Here is a 24,919-nt window from a genome sequence, read left to right as displayed (position 1 = left end):
CTCATTTTTTGCAACGATTGCGTTCTAAAAAAAAGCATTTCCAATATTAATTTTCTAAGGAAAAAAAAAAACAGTATTTTATACGATATGCAAATTTAAAGAAGCTCTGTGCAAAATTCTTTTATATTTAAATAAATTATTCTTTACAATTGAAAATATATAGAATAATATATTTAATGCAATCCGAATATATATAATTTTTTACAAATGTAAATTTTACAATTTTTTATAAATGCAATAAGCTTAACTCTTCCACTTAATGTGTGGTAAACGCAAAGCGCTCTCGGCATAAAAAAATCCTTCCGATTGAGGCTGTAATTTCGCTTTGTATTCCATCAGTATTGCACGATCCCCTTGTTGCACAAATATCTAGAAATGTGTAAATGCGTAACTCAATGCTATATGATTATTTCCTTAATAACAATTTTTAATAAAAAATATCTACATACATCAATTACTATTGTATGGCAAGATAGTTTTTTTGCCAATTCCAATCGCTTCTCTAGATTGTCGATGAACTTCAGATACTTTTCGAGAACGGCATGTGGCGCGTTGTATTTATACAATACTTTCAAAATATCCTCTGTATACAACTGCGTTTGTAATTTTGTGTTACCAAGTAATCCCTAAAACATGATTGATACAACATAATCCTGATGGGATAGACTTACAAAATAAAACACGCTACCTTTGTTAAGAGTAAACGATCGATATCGTCCCACCCACCGCAGGCGGCTTTAACTTGTAAAGCGACTTTCTGATACAGTCTAGGAGAAATGTCATGGTCTCGAGAGAGCACTGTAGGTGACATCGTGACAAAATCGTTCGGCGTATTGCAATGGTGTTTGCACGCATAACGCAGAGATTCCAGGACAGAGGAATTCAATGGGAGTTCCTCATCGTTCTTTTTCTGTTTGATCGCCATTTGCCATTCTAACGATTTACGATATAAATAAATATAATTTTTTTTACAGTGGCACAAGGGAAATTAGAAACGTACCCAGCAACTTAATATAAGACTCCAGAAACGTAATTTCTTTGCAGTCAGGTAACATGGCAAAAAGTGCCTTGTAACAATTGTGAAGTTTTTGCATTAGCCTATTTGGATCTTTTGTGTTTTTTATAATAATATGCAGGTTCTTCATCTGTAATCAACCATAGCAAATGAAATTTGCGACTTAAATCGCGTGACATCCGCAGTAACACTTACGGCAGCAGTTGAGGAATGGCCCAGCATTCTGTAAAATATCAAGCATGAAAGAGATACAAAAAAATAGATCATTAATTATATATTACAAAAATTACATACGTCAAAATATCAGTTATTTCACTTGAATGTAGCCTTATAAACAGATAATGTATATACACGTTTACTGCATCTGGCCTCTCTGCTAATAGTCTTTGCACTAATGATCGTTTTAAAGTTTTCGTAAGAAATAAAATTATCTGCAATGTTAATCAAACGTCAACAAGATCCATAATTTTCATTAGCTTGACAGCTAATATATTGCATCTTATCTATATAAGTAAGTTCGTACTATCAAAATAGCATTTCCATCTCCCTTTAAGATAGCAGCGTCTAATAGGGCAGTTTTGCTAGCGAGAGACTTGTATCGTTCTAACGAATACGGTTGACCGAGCAATACCCGTCTTAAGGTAATATCTGGCTGGACAACAGCCAGTTCTGGATGTTTATTCTCTGCTTTTGGATTACCTTTCTCCGGTTTGTCATCTGCGTCTAAAACTACAAGATATTCGAAAAGATTTTACATTTTAAAGTTATATCATTAATATCAGAAGATTCTCAAGATATATATCTATATTCTTGGCATACTGCGTGAAAGCGTCTTGTCAGATATAATTGAAAGCAGAGGTTTTGTAGTTTGAAAATCAGTGGTAGACTGAAGGCCACTTTCGGAACTCGACGCATTGAGAATTCCTGTCCACAGTTTGTCGCTCCTTAATTGATCCACCTGTAATTTGATTCTCAGATATTTGCCGCCCATAAAACTGGCTATTTACAATTCGTAGCGATCATAACCTCGCTCTCGAAGCAGAACGACCGCGTCTCGCTGCTGTACCAGAAATCATCCTCGTCTTTTGCGGTATTCATCTCACATTTCAGGATATCTATCTAACTTTGAACTACATTCACTAACCCAGACTTTAAGTGACAATGGACGAAGCAAAATATTTTTCTGACGTTTCTCATGACGCCAATAAGACGTCGATAGTTGTTTTCATTCGGATGACATATACCTACGCTAGACCAACCTAAACTGAATACTCGGGCTGGGTTCTCTGTCAAATGTCAATCTTACGGATCCTATATGGAAAAACTATACGAAATGCTTGGCTTAGAATATAAATTCTTAATTTTCATGCATAGGAAACGGATGCGATACTTCATCGCATCATAATTATTAACATTACAAACTTTTAATATTATCTAATCGATACTAAGAAAACAGTGACAAATACTATTGTTATATTTTAAGTAAATTACATAATTTATGTAAACAGAAAATGTGTTTATAAATATATAAAATTAATTAGGAAGTAAATAATAGTGAAACAATTACAAGATTCAGTTCTAGCCTACAGATGGATAAGAACAGACTGATCGTTAAATTAATGTACAGGTCTATGCAAACATTGTCTAAAGAACATAATTGTTTCATTAACTACAAAGAAAACTAAAAAGATACAGTTACACTTTTTGGCACCAGATTTGAAAAAATATTCGATATATATTTAGTATAAAAAAGGGTATCGTATGGAAGACATATAAAAGTGGAATTATTTTCAAATCTGTTTAATCTCGCCGCTGCAATGTGGGCAACATGCCATATTCTTCGCGTCGCATCGCGGAAGAAACATCTGTCCGCCGACCGCAACTGCCGCCCCCATTACTGCGGTACAGGCAACATCCTCTCTCCCAGTCATGGGTAATTTTTGATTCATTAGCAACTGCAATTTAGATATCAATTCGTTACGCCAAAATATTACGTCTCGTCATAAGGAATTTAAAGATCAAACAGTCCTACTTTCTCCGCGTTGTGCTCCGCGAGCGTTTTCATATCTAAACCGGTTATATTCAGCTCTTTCCGTAATTCTGAATCCGGGATCCCACTCAGGAGACTGACTCTCAGAATTTCCGCAAGTTGGCAACATCCTTGCGCGAGATCGACGATATTGGTACTGGCCAATTCGTGTTTCTTGCCAGATGTTGTTCCTATGGAATCGAATTTCTCTCGTAGGATCGTGAGCATTCTGGACAAGTAAAGATTGCTCGTCAGTTTGACAAAATTATATAAGCACAATGTAGCCTGCAAAATATACCTGTATGTTTTGAGCGACGTATCACGAATATTGTTATGTTCTTCTAGAAGCCGTTTTATACTTTCCTGCAGTTCTGTCGTTCTCTGGCAGAGTGCGGCTTTCCATCTTGCCAAATCCTCCACCATTAAGCTGTAATAAGCATCATTTAGGGACAAATCAGAGTGGTATTATTACTATTTTTTTTAATTAAATGCTTAAAAAAACATGTAATAGATCTGATGCAAACCAAAAACCAAAATTGCAAAAATTCCGAGCATCTCGGAAATGATTGTTAATTACCTACTAGCTAGAAATTTACTTCTCCAAACTTCACATTGGCCTGCTAGCCATTCTGTTTGTTCTTGATGCGTAGACAAATGTTGGGCTGAATTCAGGAGGGCTCTCGCAAGTTGCAATTTGTCCTCGGTTAATAGATGAACTCTTGTTTGCAGATCCTCTCCCACCGCAGCAACCAACAAATTTTTTAATTCTCCATTGACCTGTGTACGTATATATATATTTTTTCTAGGATAAATTAAATACTACAATAAATTTTGTTGTTAATATATATATACAAATGTTTTACCTGTGCTTGAAACTTCAACTGAGTCTCAAGCTGATTGTTCTCTTCTTTCAACTTGCGGATCTCCATCTCATATGCCTCTTTTTCACCGTTCCACCCGTCTTCTGATGTTTTTTCTTTGCTCTCTTTCACATCCTCTTTCAGCCTTGTGTCGCTGTCTTGGATCTTTATCGCAGCAATTTGCGCAGCTGTGGCATTTATGCCAGACTTCCTAGGCAATTTTTTGTTCTTTTTTTCAAACGGCACTATCGGATTAACAGCTGCCTTATAAGGTTCGTACGGTACAAATTTTGGTTCTTTTGATTTCAAGGAGTGTAAGATACGCTTCTCTTGCTTCGCATTACTAATATTTTTTGGCACGAGGTTTACTATTGTACCAATAGGAGTGACCGGAGCTGCCGATCCTAATTGCTTCAGGTTTGTGGGATGGTAAATAAGGGTGTCCCCTAGACGACTTCGGCTTTGCTTAATCTCGATCTTGTCCGTCGCATTCTCCATACCATCTCCTTGCGTTCGTTCGACACAACCCATCATATGAACATCTTGAAAGATAAAAAGTTATTAATTGAGGTATAAAAGTTGCATCTGTATAGCGCTATGATATGAGTTCGAAATATTTTGAAAAATTTTGTTGTAAATTTTAACAATTTACTTCTCGTTATTTAAATTTAAAATGACACGCAGTTTGTAACTCGCAAAGATATGGGCAGAACTAACCTGGCTGACAGTGAACGCTGTGTTTCTTGAGATTTGTAGAAGTATTCATGTTTGGCAGTGTAAACAGTTATTGCAGATGTTTCGGTAATATGTCGTGTGTTCAATATTTACATTTTACGCGAATACGATATAATATAAATAGGTTTTTCATGTCAATGGTAACAGCATATGTTAAAAAAAGGAGGAGGTTAGCACTAGTTAACGCTGACTGTCAATGCTGTCATTACGTGACAGTGTTGGACGATGCTGTCCCCTGTTTCAAGAAAGCGGAAATCATTTTATATCAATAGTTGGTAATATTAATATACTTTTTTCCGGGCTCCAGTGATAATCATAAAAATGTGTCAATCATGGTTTTTAACAGTAACGGTGATTGCAGTCACATTGGTGACTGTACGGTATTTTGATTTGGTCCGGTGGTTTACATATTAATTTCTTGTTTGCTAGATTAATTGATATTATCTATCTCAATTTTCATCGGTCGATACGTCCGCGAATTTTTATACTATAATGTGTGTGTAACGTATCAGATTATTGTTCCCGAAATGAGAAATTTACAATCTTCAATTCTCCAATCAATCTTTTATAAATGACAAATACATGGGATAAGGATTAGAATCAAATCCGGAACCTGCCGGTTCCGAATTTCCGAGTCGACCGCTCTTCACATATCCGCTGACAAACACCGATTCGAGCCACGTGTTTACTCCATACGCGAAGCGGTAAGTGGCGTCACCTGACCGGCGTGAACTCACTTACGCGAACTACGTCGCCGTTGCTCGCGTCCTCGTTCTGACGGGCGGCGGGCGGCGGGCGGCGGGCGGCCAGCGGCGGGCCCCGTCAGTGAATCAGCTGATCGCCACGGTTACGTGTTACGTGGGAGAATCAGCTGTGCGCGACTACGGAGTACGGACATGGACGAGCTGGCGAACGAGAGTCTCGAGATACCGCCCGTCAAATACGAGTGTGAGTATCGATCGCGCGCTCTTTTTCTTGGCATTACCGTTTCGTTCGCTTTCCTCTCGAAAGTATTTCTCTCTGACAACGTACATACGCTTCGGCGCGTCCTCGCGCGACGGATCCTAACCTCCTCGCTTCGCGCGGCTGACGCAAAATTTCCGGCGTGACGCTAATCTCTTCCGCAGCCTCGGTCCTGGAAATGTTGACGGGTAAATCCATGTTTTCTGTTACAGATCTGGATCATACCGCGGACGTGCAGTAAGTATTTACATTCAGTTGCAGCGTCGACCGGCTCGTTTTGGAGGTTACTTCGCCGGCTAACCTAAAAGAGCGCGCGAGAAATCGCGTACGGAGGGATCGATGGACGTTGAAAAGCAATATCTCGTAAAATGTTACTTTGCGACGGAGATCGACTCGACGATTATCGAATTACCGATTGTGTCTTTAGATTGCACTCATGGGGCGACACCCTGGACGAGGCTTTCGAGCAATGCGCGATAGCCATGTTCAACTACATGACGGATCTGGAGCGCGTGGAGATGACGCAGGTGCATCACATCGAGGCCGACGGTGATGATATGGAGAGCCTGCTCTTCCACTTTCTCGACGAGCTGCTCTTCATGTTCAGCGCCGAGCCGTACATAGTCGCTAAGGTATAATCTCTTGGTTCTTGATTGTAAATTATTGGAGTAGACATATGTCGACAATTTATCATTACAGCAATAGCGTCCATAACTTGATAACGTTATGGAATATATAATTATATGATCCATATGAACATTTTACACAAAATAATGAGCTCCTGTTTATTAAAAATCATTAGTTCTTTAATATTTTACTCTCACGCATGGATTTATAAGTAATACATATTAGAATGTAAATTTATTAAGTAATATATAATAGGATTAGGACTAATTTCATAATTATGACAATAGTTTTTTCGTGAATTTGAAAACATGGTCAAGTAGTAGCTTTTGGTCGAATCGCGAACATCTTGAAACTTACCGCGTCCACATTCAAAGCCAAAGCCAAAGGTTAAAATATCCGCACCTGTCTGTCACCAGAAAGTCAAGATTACCGAATTTGACCGGCAAGAGTTTAAAATCAAGGCAACCGCGTACGGTGAGGAGTTCGTGATTGGCAAGCACACGCAAGGCAGCGAGGTAAAGGCCATCACGTACTCGGCGATGCAGATCTACGAACGTCCGCGGGTGGATCGGCCCGAGATCTTCGTGATCATTGATATATGATACAACCCTCGTCCGCCGATCGCAATGCACACATACCCTAACGATATTTCGTTGTACTTTCTTACAACGCTCTAAAAACAGTGGCAGGGAGGAATAGGAAGGAAAAGGGGGATGACTTGGCTCGAGCAGGGGGGGATTAGAGGAAAAAGTAGGGGGAGGCGGCCGAAGGGCAAGAAGGGAAACCGTATGCCTCCCCTAAGGTCTACATAGGATGCGATCCTTTTGTACTTGCCCCGTAGGGTTCAAATAAATACGTTACGAAGAATGCACCGGGCCTCCCTTCTTCTTGGCTCGACTTGACTCAGGTATGTACCAAGATTACCCAGATTCCCGGGAAAGCGCAGGGAAGAGGGATCTACTTAGACAGCCGTTTGTAAGAAGAAAGCGTACGACAGTTTTTATCGTTATCGTTACGTATTTTTGTACATATTTTTGTTATTTAACATTGCTAGTTGACAAACAAATATAATCAATGCATTAGACATTAGACCTTTCTACTTTGGAATAGCTGTTCTATTTAAACTACGTTTCTCCTTTAGAGTTGTTTTCTCACATTTCTACACATTTCCCTCGCAGGGATCATGTGAGAAAGTGAGAAAAATATAGAAGATACCATAAGTAAATTGACAGCAACATTTTGCGCGCGTCATAAAAAAAACAGGCCATTTTAACAAACTTAAAGTAGGGTGTTAACGTTTTTTAAATGTATATTTTTGACTAATACTTATCGCATATACATGATTATACGTCTCATCTATCAGCAGTAAAATAAAAAACTGATTAATTTTGAATACTAGGCCATAAGTTTCCGCTAAATTTGACGTTGTTGGAAGGTGTAAGCACTTGATAGCGCGTCTTACTTCTTTTTATGTAACTACTAACTGTACAAGTGTCCAATAGAATTGTACATTCTATTGCATCTGAATTATCCAGTATGTGTGTATTTTTGTGACATAAAACAATTGGCATTGAAACATTGAGGCATTCCCATCTCTTGAGAAACTAATCTCGTCTAAAAAATATGAAGATAATATAACATTATTTGCACGAAACCCCATATTTCCTGCGAAAGATACGCTGTAGCGGAGCTCTCTGGCGAGATTGTATTTCTCCTACGCGTTTGGTACGATTCCGCGATAAAACAAGATCGGTAATTTAATCGAAATAAAAAAATGCGACTTTTTGCCGGCGGCAATATCATCCCCGTTTCCCCGTATAGTCACACCGTCCATCGATTTTCTCGTCTCGTTTTCGACGCGGCGCGGCGACATTCTCGCGGGAGGGGCCCGCTCTCGCCTTCCACGCCGTCCCGCTACATCCCTGCAGTCGAATGCCCCTCCATTCGCGAAGGAAGGGACGATCGTACGCCGAGTTTCGGGGCAAGACCAGGCAAGAAACGAGGGGCATCAGCGATCGCTGATCAGTGTCCGGTAGGATCGTCGAAAGCGCGGGTGCGCACGTACGCCGCTTGTACGGCTGTTGTCAAATTAATACGTCACTAAATTGCATAATTCGCGAGTGTCGTCTGCGTAACGCTGTCCGTTGCCCCTCCGACCCCCCTGGATCCGCTCGCCGAGGCCGTTAGGCCCCGGATTAAAGGGACCCCGTCGGCGTTTAGGGAGACCGGAGAAAGAGAAAGGAAAAAAGGGCTACGAGGAAGGGGAAGGGAGGGGGAGAGAAAGAAGGAAAACGAGAGAGAAGGCTCACTTTGTTCGCCAACACCCCCGAGCATGGCGGACCGGTATGGTAATAGTGCGCTCCGGAAACGCGGGAATGCCTGCGGGAGTGCCGAAAGTGGATAACCCGGATAACCGGTGCCGCGACGTCGACGTCGACGTTGACGTGGACGAGGAGGAGAGCGGCGGCCGCAGGGATATCTCTCGGTAACGGCGCTATCGCCGCCCGGAACCTCGACGGAGTAGCGGTCGGCGGGATTTTGGCGGGTAAATCGGACGGCGACGCGAGACGCGAAGCGACCGCCGACGCTCGATGGGACGCCGGACGAGTCCTCTCGGCTGAGGACACCGAGGACTCTCGAACTCTCGACGAGGCGCGATGACGCGCGTGAAACGGCACGGGACGCGCTCGTAATCCCGATAATAACGAGTTGACGTTCGCGGGCGGTTATCGCGCGTCGCTCTCGCTAGAACGGGCATTCCCGTTGCATCTCCTGTATCTTTGCATCTTTGCTCGCGCCCGGGGATCCGCGGGTCGAGCGAATGTCGTGATACTCGGTGATACTCGTGATATCGTCTGGAAAAGGCTCGGGCTCGGGCATATCGGGTGCGCGACGCGCGATACAACGCGAAGCGGCGAAGCTAGTGGCGACGGCACGGCGCGGCGCGGCGCGGCGACGGTTTTGGCGCGCGTATTTCAGCTGTCGCGCGCGACCGGCAGATGGCCGGTACCGCGGCACGCCGGCTCACGGACACGGCATCGCCATCAACACCGACACGCACACCCACACGGACGATCGACCACCGTCACTAGTGCCGCAAGCCGCAACCAGTACGGCGAGGGTGCCGCCGTCCGGTCGGGCGGGCGCGCGCACTTATGAAAGGCGGCAAGGAACGACGCGCTGCCGCCGCGTAAACGCGAAGCGAACGCGTCCCGGGCTCGCTGGCCGCTGCTCAAGTGCTCACCGGTCCGCGAAAGTGCCTTCCGCCCGTCCGAGTCTGCCTGAATCGTCGCGAGGGGCGCGCTCGCGCGCTGCTCAGGATAACTCCGAGAGCTGCGCTACTTCGGGTAAGTTTACGCCTCGCGGTGTCATCTTTAAGCGTCACCTACTCACCTGTCGGACGTCGAGTGAGAGCGACAGAGAAAGAGAGAGAGAGAGAGAGAGAGAGAGAGAGAGAGAGAGAGAGAGAGAGAGAGAGAGAGAGAGAGAGAGAGAGAGAGAGAGAGAGAGAGAGAGAGAGAGAGAGAGAGAGAGAGAGAGAGAGAGAGAGAGATTTCTATCGATTACGAAACTTGTCGGTTTTCCCTTTCGAGGAAATCTTTCGAAGAAGCTTCAACAAGCTACGTCGCGAGACGTAGCGAGCGCACCCTTATCACGACATCGTCAACGACGTCGCGCGACTCGTTCACGTACACATTTGGAAGCGTCATCGTGCTCTCTCTCTCTCTCTCTCTCTCTCTCTCTCTCTCTCTCTCGCGCGCTCGCTCGCTCACTCGTTCGTCCGCGCGTACGCACGTTTAACGGCTAGGCGGCGCATGCGCGCCGCGCGCGAGCGAACGGCTGACACATTCACGCCGTCGCGCGTCCGCGCTTTTCCGCGGCCGCACATACGGCACATACACCATACACGCGCCGGCGGCGGCGCCGCGCGACACGACGCGACGCGACGCGACGACGGTACCGAGTCGACGTTTGCGGTCTCGTATACGCCGATACGCGCAGCTGGTGTCGCGGAGGGCCGGTACGTACACCACCTCGCACGCGAGAGAGGGGCCGCGGAGGCCTCCCCAGACATTCGTTCGCGAATATACGCACGGACAGGGAACAGGGACACGCGGCTGTGGCTCTCCGCTCCGCTCTCTCTTTCTCTCCCTCGTTCCCTCTCTTGGGCTTCGCGAGCAGTGAGCACCGGCGCGCGGCGCACGCGGCACACTCCGTGACTCCGTCCGTTCCTCGTTGCCCGAATCGGCCAGTCGTGCCAGCGCGCCACGGAGTCCCGTCTACACGGTTACACACTCGATCGGAAGAACCAACGAGCTGACCGATCTTCTCGCCCGGATCTTCCAGAATCCAGCCTCGTATGTGCACGCGCGACGCAACGAGACCCGCATAGGGAAAGAGAGAGAGAGAGAGAGGGAGAGAAGGTTCGTTTCTCCTCGCTCGCCGGCCTCCTGGCCCTGGCTCCTGGCCTGAGTCGAGTCGAACCGAGCCGAGAGCCGAGCGTGCCGAGCATGCCGAGGCGGGGCTCGCTCTAACTCTAAGGTCCGAGCGAACGCGCCACGTCGTATTTTAGACGGTGAAAAACGGCCGAAACGTTCTCGATCCAGCGTATCTTTCTGGAACGACGGACGCCCTTCTGTTCCGTTACGCGAGGAGCCGCCTGCTCGCCTCTGGCTACCTGCTTGCCTGTCTTGCTTGCGTCGACCCGCCTGTGCGTAGCCCGTAGCGTAACCGTGGCGGTGGCGGCGGCGGTATCGGATCGCGCAGAAAATGGACACCGTACTCTAGCAGCAGCACGCTCGTAGAAACGGGCGGCCTCGAGAGAAAAAGAGGGACGCATGCCGGGAGAGAAAGAGGGAGAAATCGCTAAGTACGGCGATAGCATGTAAAACCGCAGCTCGACGACGACGACGACGTGGTCGAGGGAACGCGGAGAACGCAGGGAAAGGGTGAGATCGCGGGCGATAATCCGAGGTACATCTCGAGTCTCGAGGCGATAGAGGCCCGACGAGGAAGGGCACGGGGACGTGCGCGTTTGCCAATTATTTGTCGTCATTGTCGTTCTCGGACATTCGTTCGCTCCGTCCGGCAACGGTTTTGCCATCAGCCTCGCCGTGCTCTCGCGTACCATATCCCTGTCGAGTGCCGCGGGAACGAGGGATCACCCGGACTGGGGGATGCCCGGCTCCATTCGTCCTGTGACACGCGCTGCGCGCCGGGTGCTGGCCTGCTGAATCTTCTCCCGGAAGAGAGAGAGCGCGCGGGTCTCCGTCTCAAAATACTGTGCGGTGCGGCGCGGTGCGGTGCGGCGCGGCGCAGCGCAGCGCACACGTTCGCAAGCAGCCAAGTAAGTAGAAAAAACCGGGAGCGAGCCGTGAGGAAGAGAGACGGAACGTCCGCGTCGCGGTGGCGGTGGCGGTGGCGGTGGCGGTGGCGGTGGCGGCGTACGAGAGAGCGCGCGAGAGAGCGGCCCCGTATCTCTCCGACTCTCCGCGCCGAGACTCGTTACTTCCGTCTCTCTTTCTCGCTCGAGATCGACGAGGATCGTCGTCGTCGGAGGCGGCGTCGATCTCCGCGACTGTTAACGACTTCCCCAGCCGAAACGTGGCTTTACGCGCCCGGCGCCAACAGGTCAGCACCCGGTGCTCGCGCGACCCTTCCTCGACTCTCGACAGTCTCGACTCGCCGGCTGCCGCGCCGGTAGAAAGCATCGTGTTTCGCTTTGGCTATAAGACGCGCCGAGGAACGAGGAAGCATCCTCGGAGCAACGCAACGGAGCGATCGCGCTGCTCCTTTATGTCGTGCCGGTAGCGCACCTTACTAGCGATCGGCGGTGTCGTCTCGGCTCTTTAAACGAGTTCGCCGCGACGCGATGGTGCGCGTTTTCACGTACGCGCGCGTACGTGTGCTCGCGCCCGCGTGTGGGAGCGCGCGTATCTCTCCTCCGCTCCGGTCACCGGTGCCGCGTCCTGCCTAGCCGGCATGCGTGTGCGTGCGTGTGCGTGCGTGAACGCGCCTCAGGGAGCGGGCGAGTGCGCGTCGGTGTGCACGAGGTCGTGACTTCGATTCTTATTATTCGTCCGGTGATACGGCACTGGATCGAGTTTCTCGAGATTCCGCGAACGCTGGTCTCGATTGACGTAAGGGTGGCGCGAAGAGGGAAACGAGCCGATCAGCCGAGAAGGAGCGGTACGTCGCGTCGTTGCGCGAGTGAAGGCAGCTTGAAGGCACCTTTGCGGTCGCTTTGCTTTTTCGCGCCTTCTCTCTCTCTCTCTCTCTCTCTCTCTCTCTCTCTCTCTCTCTCTCTTTCTCCAATGTTTAAATATCGGCGTTTTTCGGACGCGGAAAAACGAAACGAGCGGACCTCGAGCGGACCTCGATTCTCGAAAACGTGCGAAAATGATCGACGCGCGCGATATTTGACAGCTCTGCCAATAGGGAGGCATCGTTTCCCCTCCGCTCGCGTGCCATTGGCCGTTATCGTCCCACAAGGAACGATAGCGCTTTTCCTCGGGGACCGGGGTCTCGCTCTTTCGAGAAGGAATCGAGAATTCTGACAATCGACGGCGCGAGAACGCCGGCGGCAACGCGTGGCCTTCGATCGATGCTAACAGCTGATTGCACGTTACGTCGAGCTAGGATCGTGGCACCGCTCGTCAGATTTTGATAAGAGAAGCGAGAGACGCGAAATAGAAAGAACTGAACTTGCTAGAGTTGTCCAAAGTGCTATTGTTTTATTTTACCATTCGCTTAATCGGCCAGTTAATTCTAAGACACTTTTTTTTTACGTGGACTATATTCCGTTTTTCAGATTGTCGGACATGACTGGAAAATGTAAATGTTCAAAATTTATGTGCCTGCCAATTATAAAATTGAATTTACTTGCTAAATTGCGAAATATAAACGTTTTAAACAATTCCTGACACTAGCGGCTTGAAATTTTCGTTGAGTCTCGTCCCCGTGTGCGGTCCTAGAATTTAAAAAAATAGAGATTAAGGGCAACTTTGTTCAAACTCCGATTAATTTAATCGGCAATTGATTCAACCGGCAGAATTGTCTAAAGCAAAATTTCCAACTGTATATTTCATTGCTCCATCTAATTTTGTTCTATACGTTATCCATGTTCACAAAACGGTATATAGATATTACTTGATAATCATTAATCACTGATTAAATTAATCGGGGCTAGTCGAAACCACCCTATAGGATATGGTTATGCTGGTGTCGATAGAGCTCATGACCTAAGACCTCTGCGAACGGAAGAACGAAATAATAAAGGGATAGGGAGACAGAGAGAGAGAGAGAGAGAGAGAGAGAGAGAGAGAGAGAGAAAGAGAGAGGGTCTGCCTCGTCACATCTGGCCGCCTGAAGCCTCGTGCACACGAGACACATTGCGCATTCGTTTGCATCCTCGCACAGCGCACGTCTCGTGGACGCCCGCTGCCGCCATCGTCGTGGTAGCGGCGGCGACGTTTCCTGACTTCGGCGCACTGAGAACCCGGCGTTAGTACCACGTTGTGCCCGGTTGCGAACATACGGAGCAAAGTCGTGAAATCCCTTTGTCGGCGGTTGTTAGTAATAATCCTCGAGCTTGTTAATCCCCGAGTAAGTAATCGAATAGGCTTTTCGTTCGCAAACACGCGAGAACACGTTTCCGGGATCGTCGTTAGTGAGATCGTCGATTCGCCAACCTCGTGCCGAGAGGTTGATTTGACGGGCCATCCCCGCGAGCGACCAATCGGCGGACGGGAAGGCAAAAATCGAGCGATCTCATCCTCCACGTCGAGATAAAGATAAGAAATGAACAAATAGTTCGATGTTGTCGACGTCGTCGCCTGTTAAAGAAGCAGTTGTTTTTCAATCGATGCTGCATTAATTTTGCATCGAGTGCAGCCGATGTGCCGTGCGATACTTCGTACGTACCTTGGTTTCGAGATAACGGCTGACCAATCAATGACGTTGTGCATTGCTCCCAACCTTCCAGGCACAAATTGTGACGCTATTGGTCTCGGGAGATCCCAGTAACTCTCACTAGCTGGTTGTGTACCCGGCAGAAGACTCGACCTGCGAGTTGCGTTAGCTTTTTTATTGGCGCTGTAACATCAATTCTAAATTTTTTCTCTCTCGATTTACATCCGTTTGCATTTTGGGATATCCTAATGGAACTGAATATACGTTCCTTTGCAACGTTATTGAATGATTTTAAAGTTTTATATAGTCTCTAATGTTATCAAGCTCTAAGTTATATTTATCATGTATAGAATTATATAAATAATAAACGAGAAATTATCGAAAGCGTAATCGATCTGTCCAAAGAGGAATAGATCCAAACAATTATATTTACATCCATGTGGTGTTATTCCAAAACGTTACAAAAATGTTCTATGATCGGAGTTGGATAAGTCACAAGTACAGAATAGGATATTTTCGAGACGCGAGCATCACCGTCTCTTTAAATCGCACCCGGAACGAACGGCTTGTCCCGGAATGCTTGTTCTTTTTTTTCTTTTTTCTAAAATTCCCCGGCCCGAGCGCACCATGCATGGGTCCGTTCTCGGACGCATACCAAGCCTTTGCCGTGCGAGGCCCTTAAGTTAGCTCATTCGATTTTTAAATCATACTTGCGATATAATATTCTTAACTTACTTCTCTCCTTTGATTACCTCTAGATATCTCTTTTTCTTCTCCGATGATCTTTCGATCAAACATAGGTAACAATTAAGCAATGGAATATAAGATAACACGCAAATCAAAGTAATTTACTGTCTTTCGATGTAAAAATAAGAAATCTTTTCTTTGAATTATTCATTTTTGAGATCAAGCATTTTCTATTTCTTTCGCAGAATAACTTGCAAGAGTAAAGAACTATTTATACATTTGATACATCGATTTTCATAATTTTATTACTTTTTCCAAATTCGTTGAATTTTGCTTCCTTAACTTGATTGCAATAGTAACAATCGAGTTATCGATGAGGGGGAGAATAGTTTCGCTGATTGCGCTCCTGTGAGTATCTCGAGTTCGCTGAAAATGCGGCTTGAGAACCGCTGTCGTAGAACACAGAGAAGCGAACGTGTTTGCATTCGATGAAGAGCCGTACAACTGACTACGATTTTCGCTTGTCAGAGTACCTACGGACTCAGTGCGGACGGTGCGGACTGCGGAGACAGACGAATCTAAAGTTTATGCCGAGTATACATATCGCGATTGTTGACCAAGCGCGAAGAAGCCGCTATATCTTAATATTAAAATCTTAATATCTTAATATTAAAATCATGTGCTATCTTTATCGCGTTACGTTCCAACTCGCGTTAGGTAAACATCTCGCGGAATCTCGCGAGATCTACCGATGCGACATTTTACGTACGTTTATACCGTCGCGACGCGGAGACACACTTACGCGAGAAATGACTTTCGAGAACGTAATCTTCTTATTTATAGCTTCTGATGGATATAAACGGCGTCACGTGTAGATGCTTCGGTTGACACACGACGAACTAATCTGAAAAGTACCATTCCGCGCGAACGTGCCTTATCCCTCGAGCCTCGAGAAAATTTATAATTTATACAATTATACGCGCCGCATACCTATCTTTATCGCCGTAAATTTGTAAATGCGCGCGAATCTTATTTTTAGGCTGGGCGAAAGATATAACTGCCTAATTGCACAGCTGGCCGCTGGCGGGAGTTGAAAGTGCGAGATCTTGATTAATGATTAGGTATCGACGATTAACGACTTTGGACTTATCAATCAAATATTTCGATAATGATGGAACAAATGTTGCTTTCGTGCCTTTTAAAAGATAACGACAGAGGCGATCAGCTGTGCTGGCATTTCAATAAGCCGCGGACAGACGAAAAATTTTATATCTGAAATTTTCAACGCCCGATTGAGAGAAGATTTTTCTTCGCGTCATCTTCTCTTTTTCTATTGTACCCATGTTCCATTTCCCCTTTCGCTCTCGAAATTTGACATCACGTATACGTAAACCGGACATCTTCAAGTTCAATTTCATCTGATCTATTAGTTTCTCCGGTTCTACTTTATCCGATCTCTCTCGTCGCTCTTCAAGTTCCACGTACATTTCGAATTTAACGGAGCTATTCCGCTCTTCCTCGCGTTTCTTCTCGGAATCAAATTTTCTCCAACTCCGTCGCGTCGTTCCTCCCCTGCCGGCCCTGGCTCCTCGCAGCTCGCAGCCGCCACTTTCATTGGACTCGCGAGTCTCGTGCGCGTCCGACCTAAAGCACGGCGCCGCGCACCGCGCAATCCGATCGCGCCTTCCGCCAAAGACGGGCGGACGGCGCGGCGTGCGGCGCGCGGCGCGCGGCGCGCGAGAGGGAGAAGAGAGATGCTAATACTGCACACGTAGCATTGCTTGGTCGCCCTTATTATTTCCGTATTGCCCGTGGTGTGAAGGGGCTCGCGCTCGCGCTCGCGCACGTGTACGCACACGGTCGGTCGTCGCTTTTACGCCCGGCGTCCGGTGTGCGGACAGGTCGCCCATCCGTCGACGACGCGGGCGGCGGCGGCGCGTCTTTTTTTTCCCCTCCACCCGCCTCCCCCGTTGTAGGGAGCCGGAGAAGCGAAAAACCTTGGGATTTAAAAATGACACTCGCTGCCGCTGCCGCGACCGCACGTGTGACGCGCGCGCGCGCGCGCGCTCGCTCGCGGCGAGCAGCACTCGACAGCGGTTAACGGCCGAAAATGCGGCCGTGTGCTTAGAAATAGGTCCGTGCGCCGCCGTTAATCGGCGATTCTTTCCCCGCGTGTCGAACGTCGAATGGCCGATAGCGACGCGATCGCGAGTCGCGCGGCAGGAAACCTAGAAACCTTTCGCGTACGGGAAACTTATTGTTAGCTCGCATGCTCCGCTCGTGGACCGCAGATCCGCGATCTCGTCGAAATGCCCGGTCGCGTCGATCTGTTGCATCTCGCGTTGTTGAGGATACATCATATCGGTATAGTTTTTTTTTGAAGATTGTCAATATTATGGCGTTTCAAGCAGCATGATTATTTAATTAGAAGGTAATTGATGTGTGGCTTTGTAATTTGACAGTTTCACGTGTGCCTCATTTCAGACACAATCACATTACCAGGATGCCTCGGGTAAGGAGACAAGTGATCCTGGAGGATCCAGCCAGGCCGGTTACTCCGGACATGGTGGAAACAAAGTTGTGTGAGTTGCACTCGGAGAGATAATCCAAGTCTCGCGTTATTTTGTCATTGTTAACTCCCCCTCAGATTAGCTCACTCGAATCATCTTTTTACAGTAAAGCCCGAGTTCCTGGATGACGGTTCTTTGGATGAGATCCAACCTTCAAAAGTGGCGGAAGAAACACCAAGCCCTCACTTACAGGATCATCAGTACGGACAAACGCCTTGTTATCAAATAGCGAGAAAACCCACGCAACCACCACCAAGAGCTGAGGTAAAATGATTGATGAGTGATGATGGTAAATTGATGCTGAGGTAAAATTTCTATAGTAATCAGATTTCTTACAGTAATCTTAATGTGTCTACAAATCTCAATATTGATATGTGCAAAGAGATTAAATTAGCATGCTATTGACCAATCAAAGCTCTTCTCTTCTTGTCAGATATCAGTTCAAGCGGTAAAAAGAAGACTGAATTTGGAGGTAGGGACAACTGGCCCCAGCCAGTCTGCCTTCAAAGCACCCAGAGGTAAACGCAGAAGATCCGGCTCGAATTCTTTAGCCGGTCATACACCTACCAAAAGTAAATGTCTTTTCCGCTCTACGACCTTTTCCCTGTTTTCTTCGCGTGTCATCCAAGGAAAAAATCGTTTATTGTATTGCAGGTAAAACTGTAGAGAGGACACGATATGACACGTCTTTGAGTTTGCTCACAAAGAAGTTCATTCACTTAGTCGAGAGCAGTCAGGATGGTGTGGTGGACTTGAATGTAGCGTCAGAGAAGTTGGAGGTACAAAAACGTCGTATATACGACATTACTAATGTTTTAGAGGGCATCGGTATCTTAGAGAAGAAAAGTAAAAACAATATCCAGTGGAAGTACGTTATCTCCTAGTATATCATACAGTTTATCGTCTATTCTGCATCGATATAATCGTAGATTACACTTGAGACGTTAATTGCTTGTTATAGAGGCGGTCAGTTACCGAACAATCGGAACGATATCGCTAATCTGAGAAGGGAGGTCGCGGATTTGGAAGCTAAAGAGAACACCTTGGATCGACTGATCCACGGTGCCGATAAGAATCTTCGCGAACTCTGCGCGGACAGACAATACGCTTATGTGACGTATCATGATTTACGTTCAGTCTCAATGTACAAAGACCAAGTTATTATGGCTGTGAAGGCCCCGCCGGAAGCTACACTCCATGTCCCGCAACCGATCAATAACTGCGGTCAACAAAAGGTAAAATAGTAGTAAAATTTGATATTATTTATACATATTGTTGTTCCAATTGCTTTCTAACGTCAAAATAAAAATACTATTTTATATTCTCTGATCAAAGATATTTACTGTGCCTTGTATTCCAATCGTATCAATATTTTTAGCTTCAAATGCACATGAGGTCGGAAAACGGAGAAATAGGTGTGTTTCTGTGTCCTGAGGATTCCACAGTCAAAACGTTACCCTATCCCGGGTACGCGACAACGCAATCTGTGCCTCAATCAAAAGAATCCGATTTATCTTGTTTGCCTCCTGAATTGTTGGTTAATCGAGAAAGCGACGAGCAAATCGAGCCAGTACCTTCCGACGAGAGTTTCATAAATACTCGTCTATGTACCCCCGTAACTACAGTTACCAGTATAACAAGCATGAAGGACGCGTTCTTATGCGAATCCGATGATTATGGACCAATGGGCGGTGGTAAATTCCAACTCCAAACAGAGGACCAAATCAGCTCAGGTAAGATTTAGAAGGAAATAATGCTTGTGTGCTTTCTCTTTTTCTCGAAAAAAGCTTTCTTCGTATTTTATACTAATGGATTTACTAAAAGTAATGAAAATGCTTAAACTAATTTTAAAGGAATAAAGTAGGGAAAACATATTTAATTTTTAAGGTAGGCTTTTTCCAATAAATTATTAGTATCTTCTGTTTGCTTTTGTCTATATTTTTGCGAAATTTATATATTTTATTTCGTACAAGGAAACTATTTGTCAAATTTTTAATTTTATAAATTTTGTGTTCTTTTCATTTATATTTTAACATGTGCTGAATATTCTCATAGATTATGCAATTGGATCATGTGAAACTGTAAATTGAGATGCATATTTAAATATATCAGATTAAATGATTTGTTATAAAACAAATGTGATCAGAATTGAAAAATTATAAATTACTTCTTTCTTGTTGTCAAATATATCAATTTTTTTTTCGCAAAATCTAATACTGTATTACTTTGTAAATATAATATTTTATTTCTTTTTATTTAAAATATATTCATACTTCTAATATGTCAAATATCGAAAGAATAACATTATTCAATTATGTGATAATACGTTCTTTTATAATTGGCATTAATAATTCTATTTTCTTACTGTAATCATATTGAATTATGATGTCGGAAATGAAGCGAGAAATCTTTTTTTCTTCTTTTTACTATATGTTAAATTATAATAAATATAATAAATTAATTTTTTTTATTTACATGTTGCTTGATGTACTTTTGATAAGATACAGATTGATTGAATATACCAAAGACTTTTCTCCATTTATAGATTAATAAATAGCTGTAATTTTTGATCAACTGTCAAAACTTATTTTCATAAAAAATTCGAGATAGATGCAGCTTAAATTATACATGCATTTATTAATGTAGGATAATTGAGAAGAGACTTTCCAATATTTCATTTAAACGTATAGTATAAGAAAAAAAGATTCTCTTGATTTCTCGCCGCGCATATTCATAATTCAATATTTTTGTTGAGATTTTAATACATTGCTATACTATCTTGTGTATTTTGTACATTCTTTTTTTACTCAATTTTTTCTTGTTTTAATTGCGCAATATTTCTAATGCTTCATTTAGTTTAATGCTTTACGCTTTGTATATGTACAGTTGTATTCCTTTTTTTTAAAATAAAGTATTAAAAAATTTTTTTTGCCTCTGTGTTACTAAAAGAAACTCCGACGTTTACTGGACGTTCTTTTCATATTGAAAGCATATTGAAACTTGCAAAACAGATATTACGTATGTGAGATAATTATCTTGCAATTGTTGAATTATATCCTTTTTCATTCGAAAAGAACGTGTTGCATGTTACAATTTAATAATCACTTGTGGACAAATATTATTCAAAAGAAAGGCAGTGGAAGTTAAATGTTTTCATGTAACTTAATAACCCATATTACCTTTCTTTTGAATATTTCACTGCCTTTTCACCAATGGATGATGGCCGTACCCTGATGGAGCTCTGGCTGTGACTTGTGTGTTAAAATTATCAAAATCACATCACAGGCAGAGTTCTAGTTAGGTAACGGTTTCAAACAGCAAAGCTCGTGTCGTGCGAAGGTACGTTCACTTATACTAATTATTGGCCTCTATTATGTTTTATATAATGTTACCACGTTAATATTATCACGTAATACAAGGATACAAGATGTTTCCATAAAAAAATCTTTTAATTATAATTATCTCTGAAAATTCTTGGAAGGGGAACATATATGTAATTTGGAAATTGATGTAATCGACCCGAATTTTGCAGCACTTTACTTTGATTCCACAAATAGCACTTTTACACGACTAAACGATCTATTACAAAAACATTATCGCATTGTTATTTTCAAAACTTATTTAATAAAAGCTTATAAGCGTATTTAGCAAACTGCTCTTAACATGTAATTCTAAAAACTAACAATATGCATTAATTGTACTCTTTAACGCTTCATAACTGATTGCAAACTTTTTAAATAAAATTAATAAAATAAAAAGTGCTTGTGGTGCGTCACAAGAAAACTAAAGTAAATTAGATGATCTGCATTACTGATATATATTTCTTAATAATGTGTAACTATGAATCCGTCTGTAATATGTGATTCATTTAAATATTGAAAAGTCTTTTTTTTATACATAATCAAAAGCTTTCAGAATTATTCTTTCAAACAATTGTTTGCAAGCAATCTAATGAAAATGAGGCTAGATTTGATATTATAGCAAGTCCATCATTCGTCTTACTTTTGTTGCAGATCTGAGTATTCTCGATTTTGGAGAACAACTACTGACTTTGGAACCGCCTCTCTCCGAAAACGACTACTCGTTCTCGTTAGGCACCGAGGAGGGTCTTTCGGATCTCTTCGATTTTAATATTTAGAAATATCAACCGCTTATTGCACGGGCGTTCGTGTCTTTTTGGGCTGTTCCTCAAACAGACAGAATTGCTTCGTCAGTTTTACAATGCGCCTTCGCAGTGGTGGTTGACAGTTTCGTTCCGCACGTCGATCTTCGTAAGGAATCGCGAGCATACAAAGACCTTTTTGTTTATTAACTGTCTCTTCAAGCACGCAATTTTCTACCTGGAATTTGTTTTCCGTTTTGTACTTATAAGACGTCACGCTTAAAAGAATAGCTATAAGATAATCAAGACACACCAGAGGCAATTTTAAATTTTACTCTACAGAAACCAAAGACAGATTGTGTAAATTGCACTATATAATGCATTATATTTTTCCGTAAAATAATTTTACACTAGCCAGTCCATTATTATCTGTCCCAGATAAAAATTCTAAAGGAATGATATTGATCTGATTGCGCCAAAATATTTTAACATTTGGTTTTGTCTCGCACGCACGTTTCATTCCGAAATGTCTGGTGATCGTACCATTTTAATTTCTTATTGGATCACAAACTCTGAATGTGAAGAAGCCAAACCGTGAGGCACAGGATAAACATATCACAATATTGTTAATGCGTGCTTCCGGCATGGTATGCGTTGATCGCGTTCGCGGAATGGATTGCGAAGACATTAGACAAAGAGATAGGAGAGGAAAGAGAGTGTATGTATGTATGCGTGTGTATCTATGTTTGTCGTGTGCATGTGTGCAAGGAAGAAAGGGAGAGGGAGAGAAGAAGGAAGAAAGGTTGAAGAGCGAAGGCGCTTTTTCGTGCAATCTGTAATAATATTGTAAATTGAGCTAAGAGATAGAAGAAAGAATGTATTTGGGAATTCAGAGAGAGGACAGACTGTACTCGTGTCGGACAACGATCTGATTGCTTTTCGTAGTTGTCCAACTGTAAAATGAATGAGACGGTTAATGTCATCGAATTCTTTCTGATATAAGGTTTTGTTTGACGGAGAGGGGAGGGAGAGGAGAAAGACGAGATTGCGAGGATTATTTCGTACGCTCGCGCGCCCGAGAAACGACTGTGTGCGTATTATCGGGACTCGGATTTCCTAAGTTAAATATGCAACAGTAGAATCCATCGTTCTCCCTCCGGACGATATTTTTTTTAATAACGGATAAATATTGCCTTGTTAATAAATTCGACAGTATGGTAGTCTTATTTCGCGTGCTTTTGTAACTCCGACCGGTCGAATGACAAATCAAGATAAATAAACGTCGTTTTCCGTTTTAAATATATTATTTTATTCCTCGTTATTCATTGAAAGGGAAATGGAACGCGATGACCACTAATCGTTTTATGATGATTATGTTACTAGCCGGTTTTAGAAGGAGTCACACGCTGATCAGCTTTTTATCGATGTCACGAAGACGAACGTAGATAAAGTCAAAACGTACATATGTACAGTGGCGAAAACGAGTGAAAGATCTTAGACTATATTGTCATATTTAAATGCGTATTTAATCCCAATTCGCAATCGATCATATTGTCTAAGATCCTAAGATTTAAGACGCAGTACTATTCTGGACTTGATCACGGGATTTTTTTTAAAGGGAGTTTCTTGCCGGTGAACTTGAATACTGTCGAGTAACGCGGTGCTGGAATTGTTTTATCGAGCGAGATTCGTGTAGAGATACCTCTTCTTGTTCCTCGAGATCTCAAGGATACACTGGAAAAATTGTCTGGAAGTCCCTCAAGGATGTACCCTAACGTACAACTTAGTGTACGTCCAAAGCCATAGTGCCTACAAAATAATGATCATACCCTTCTGCAATTGTAAATACTTAACAAAACAATTATACAAGTGTAAGCTCGCATCATAAATATACGTATGTATACATTACATACACCCCTCACACATACATACGCGCACATATATATGTGTGTGTGTAAAAAATATAACAAATGAATAGACACTGCGAATATTTCGTTATATGTAATTATCATAAACAATACGGATTAGTTACTTTTAATATTATTAATATTATTAATTATTGAAGCACTTTAAACGAAACAAAATATTAGTTTATAATTTCATTTATATACGTATGTATATATACACATATATACGTGTACATGTATGTGTACATGTAGTGTGTATTTACATTTATAGCGAAGAAACGTTGTGCAGGATAACGAAATTGACTGTTGCATTAAATTCATATATTAAAACGATTTGAAATATCTTAATAACTATAATAAATTATTAATTTGTTGTATGTGGCATTTGTACGATCTACGATATACGATAATTCCATAGGACTTAATTTTTTTAGAGGATTCAGAATATATATACAATTAACGCGCAGATGTAACATTTTCTTTATTGGATTAGATTATTTTTTGAAATGTCTCAATAGAGTCGGTATATAACACGTATTGTTACAGATGTTCTGAAAATAATTGTGCTTGAAAATGAAGGCTCCGTAACGATGTGATTTAATCAACATTGCAATTGTAGATTGTTACTTTGCACAATGTTCGGCGCGCTCCCGTTCGCGACAGCCGGGAGGAATTGTATTAATCCTGTTTTCATTTTCCACTAGCCGGCATCGAGCGCTTTTTTTATATGGCCACGAGAAGACAATGAGAGCATAGAAAAGTGGAGCATTGAATATTAAAGTGAGTGAGAGAGAAAGAGAGAAAAAGAGAGTATGAGTGTGTGAAAGAAAGATTATTAGTTCGCCATCGTGAGTAGGGTAGATTTTGCGACAACGCGTTTACGTATACGCGCTTCTTTCGATCGGTATGTTTGAGAGACTGTACGAAATTGATAGCAAATACGATTATCTCCTGGTCGATCATCGTAAAGAGAAGAAATAGAAATTGAAAAGCCAAAAAGAGGAATAAAAGAAAGAATCGAACGATGTATCATTACGACGAATGAACATTTTGTCACGTTTTAATGGGTCCGGCCCGCTAAAAGAACACCGCAGAGAAGAAAGTTGCAAAATATAATCTTATGTAACATCGTACAGAAATGTGCATTATTATTCCATTCGCATAAATCCTATTGGCTAATTTAATCCTGCACACCGACTTGCGATTTCATTCTCCTTCACAGGCCTTCCATCTGGCCAGTTATTCTTTCTCCAAATAACTCCTGACCTTACCTTCGGTGAAATGGGTCCTCCATCGTCCCTGCCTTGGCCTGTCTATCTGCCTTGTCATTGCTTGGTATATCCTGGTATCCAAGGACTATGAGGTGATGTTATTACCTTCCCTAATTTGTTTACCGTTTGCATATGGCGCCAAATCAGAAAATATTTAAATATGAAAGGTACATTCCAAATACGCGTTAATTTTACGTAATAAAATAAATTTTTATATAGAATTAATTATTCCGACATTGGCG

General features: G+C 43.3%; 4 protein-coding genes across 10 annotated transcripts; 2 read left to right on the top strand and 2 right to left on the bottom strand.

The window, feature by feature from the left end:
* Window positions 1–149: 149 nt before the first annotated feature.
* LOC139771791 (spermatogenesis-defective protein 39 homolog) lies at window positions 150–2,373 on the bottom strand. Its single transcript, XM_071704836.1, has 9 exons — window positions 2,042–2,373; window positions 1,835–1,973; window positions 1,539–1,744; window positions 1,310–1,446; window positions 1,211–1,238; window positions 1,001–1,145; window positions 689–933; window positions 450–626; window positions 150–369 (listed from the first exon to the last, which is right to left on the bottom strand). Exons 1-9 carry the CDS (start codon window positions 2,111–2,113, stop codon window positions 244–246), a joined length of 1,275 nt encoding a protein of 424 aa, XP_071560937.1. The 5' UTR covers window positions 2,114–2,373; the 3' UTR covers window positions 150–243.
* Window positions 2,374–2,466: 93 nt separating this feature from the next.
* LOC139771790 (golgin-45) lies at window positions 2,467–4,843 on the bottom strand. The gene is made up of 6 exons (XM_071704834.1): window positions 4,622–4,843; window positions 3,908–4,446; window positions 3,622–3,821; window positions 3,343–3,471; window positions 3,048–3,273; window positions 2,467–2,970 (listed from the first exon to the last, which is right to left on the bottom strand). Exons 1-6 carry the CDS (start codon window positions 4,668–4,670, stop codon window positions 2,806–2,808), a joined length of 1,308 nt encoding a protein of 435 aa, XP_071560935.1. The 5' UTR covers window positions 4,671–4,843; the 3' UTR covers window positions 2,467–2,805.
* A 594-nt stretch (window positions 4,844–5,437) lies between these two features.
* Window positions 5,438–7,805, top strand: Archease (protein archease). Its single transcript, XM_071704839.1, has 4 exons — window positions 5,438–5,587; window positions 5,815–5,839; window positions 6,030–6,234; window positions 6,646–7,805. Exons 1-4 carry the CDS (start codon window positions 5,536–5,538, stop codon window positions 6,829–6,831), a joined length of 468 nt encoding a protein of 155 aa, XP_071560940.1. The 5' UTR covers window positions 5,438–5,535; the 3' UTR covers window positions 6,832–7,805.
* Window positions 7,806–8,241: 436 nt separating this feature from the next.
* On the top strand, window positions 8,242–24,545 carry LOC139771787 (transcription factor E2F5). Of its 7 annotated transcripts, none has more exons than XM_071704831.1 (8): window positions 8,242–9,576; window positions 17,312–17,409; window positions 17,504–17,661; window positions 17,831–17,969; window positions 18,052–18,265; window positions 18,359–18,632; window positions 18,776–19,130; window positions 21,411–24,545. In XM_071704831.1, the coding sequence occupies exons 2-8, from the start codon at window positions 17,331–17,333 to the stop codon at window positions 21,533–21,535; spliced, it is 1,344 nt and encodes a 447-aa protein (XP_071560932.1). In that variant the 5' UTR covers window positions 8,242–9,576; window positions 17,312–17,330; the 3' UTR covers window positions 21,536–24,545. The 7 variants fall into 7 exon arrangements, with proteins under 7 accessions (XP_071560932.1, XP_071560933.1, XP_071560930.1 ...); XM_071704832.1 differs by lacking the exon at window positions 8,242–9,576 and adding an exon at window positions 10,132–10,653; XM_071704829.1 differs by lacking the exon at window positions 8,242–9,576 and adding an exon at window positions 10,132–11,178.
* Window positions 24,546–24,919: the final 374 nt, after the last annotated feature.

This window comes from Temnothorax nylanderi, unplaced genomic scaffold (genome assembly GCF_030848795.1).
Source record: "Temnothorax nylanderi isolate EJ_2023f unplaced genomic scaffold, tnyl_v1.0 TNYL_tig0044_pilon, whole genome shotgun sequence".
NCBI lineage: Eukaryota > Metazoa > Arthropoda > Insecta > Hymenoptera > Formicidae > Temnothorax > Temnothorax nylanderi.
The sequence above is the reverse complement of the archived record's forward strand: the minus strand, read 5'-3'. Positions and strand labels throughout refer to the sequence as shown.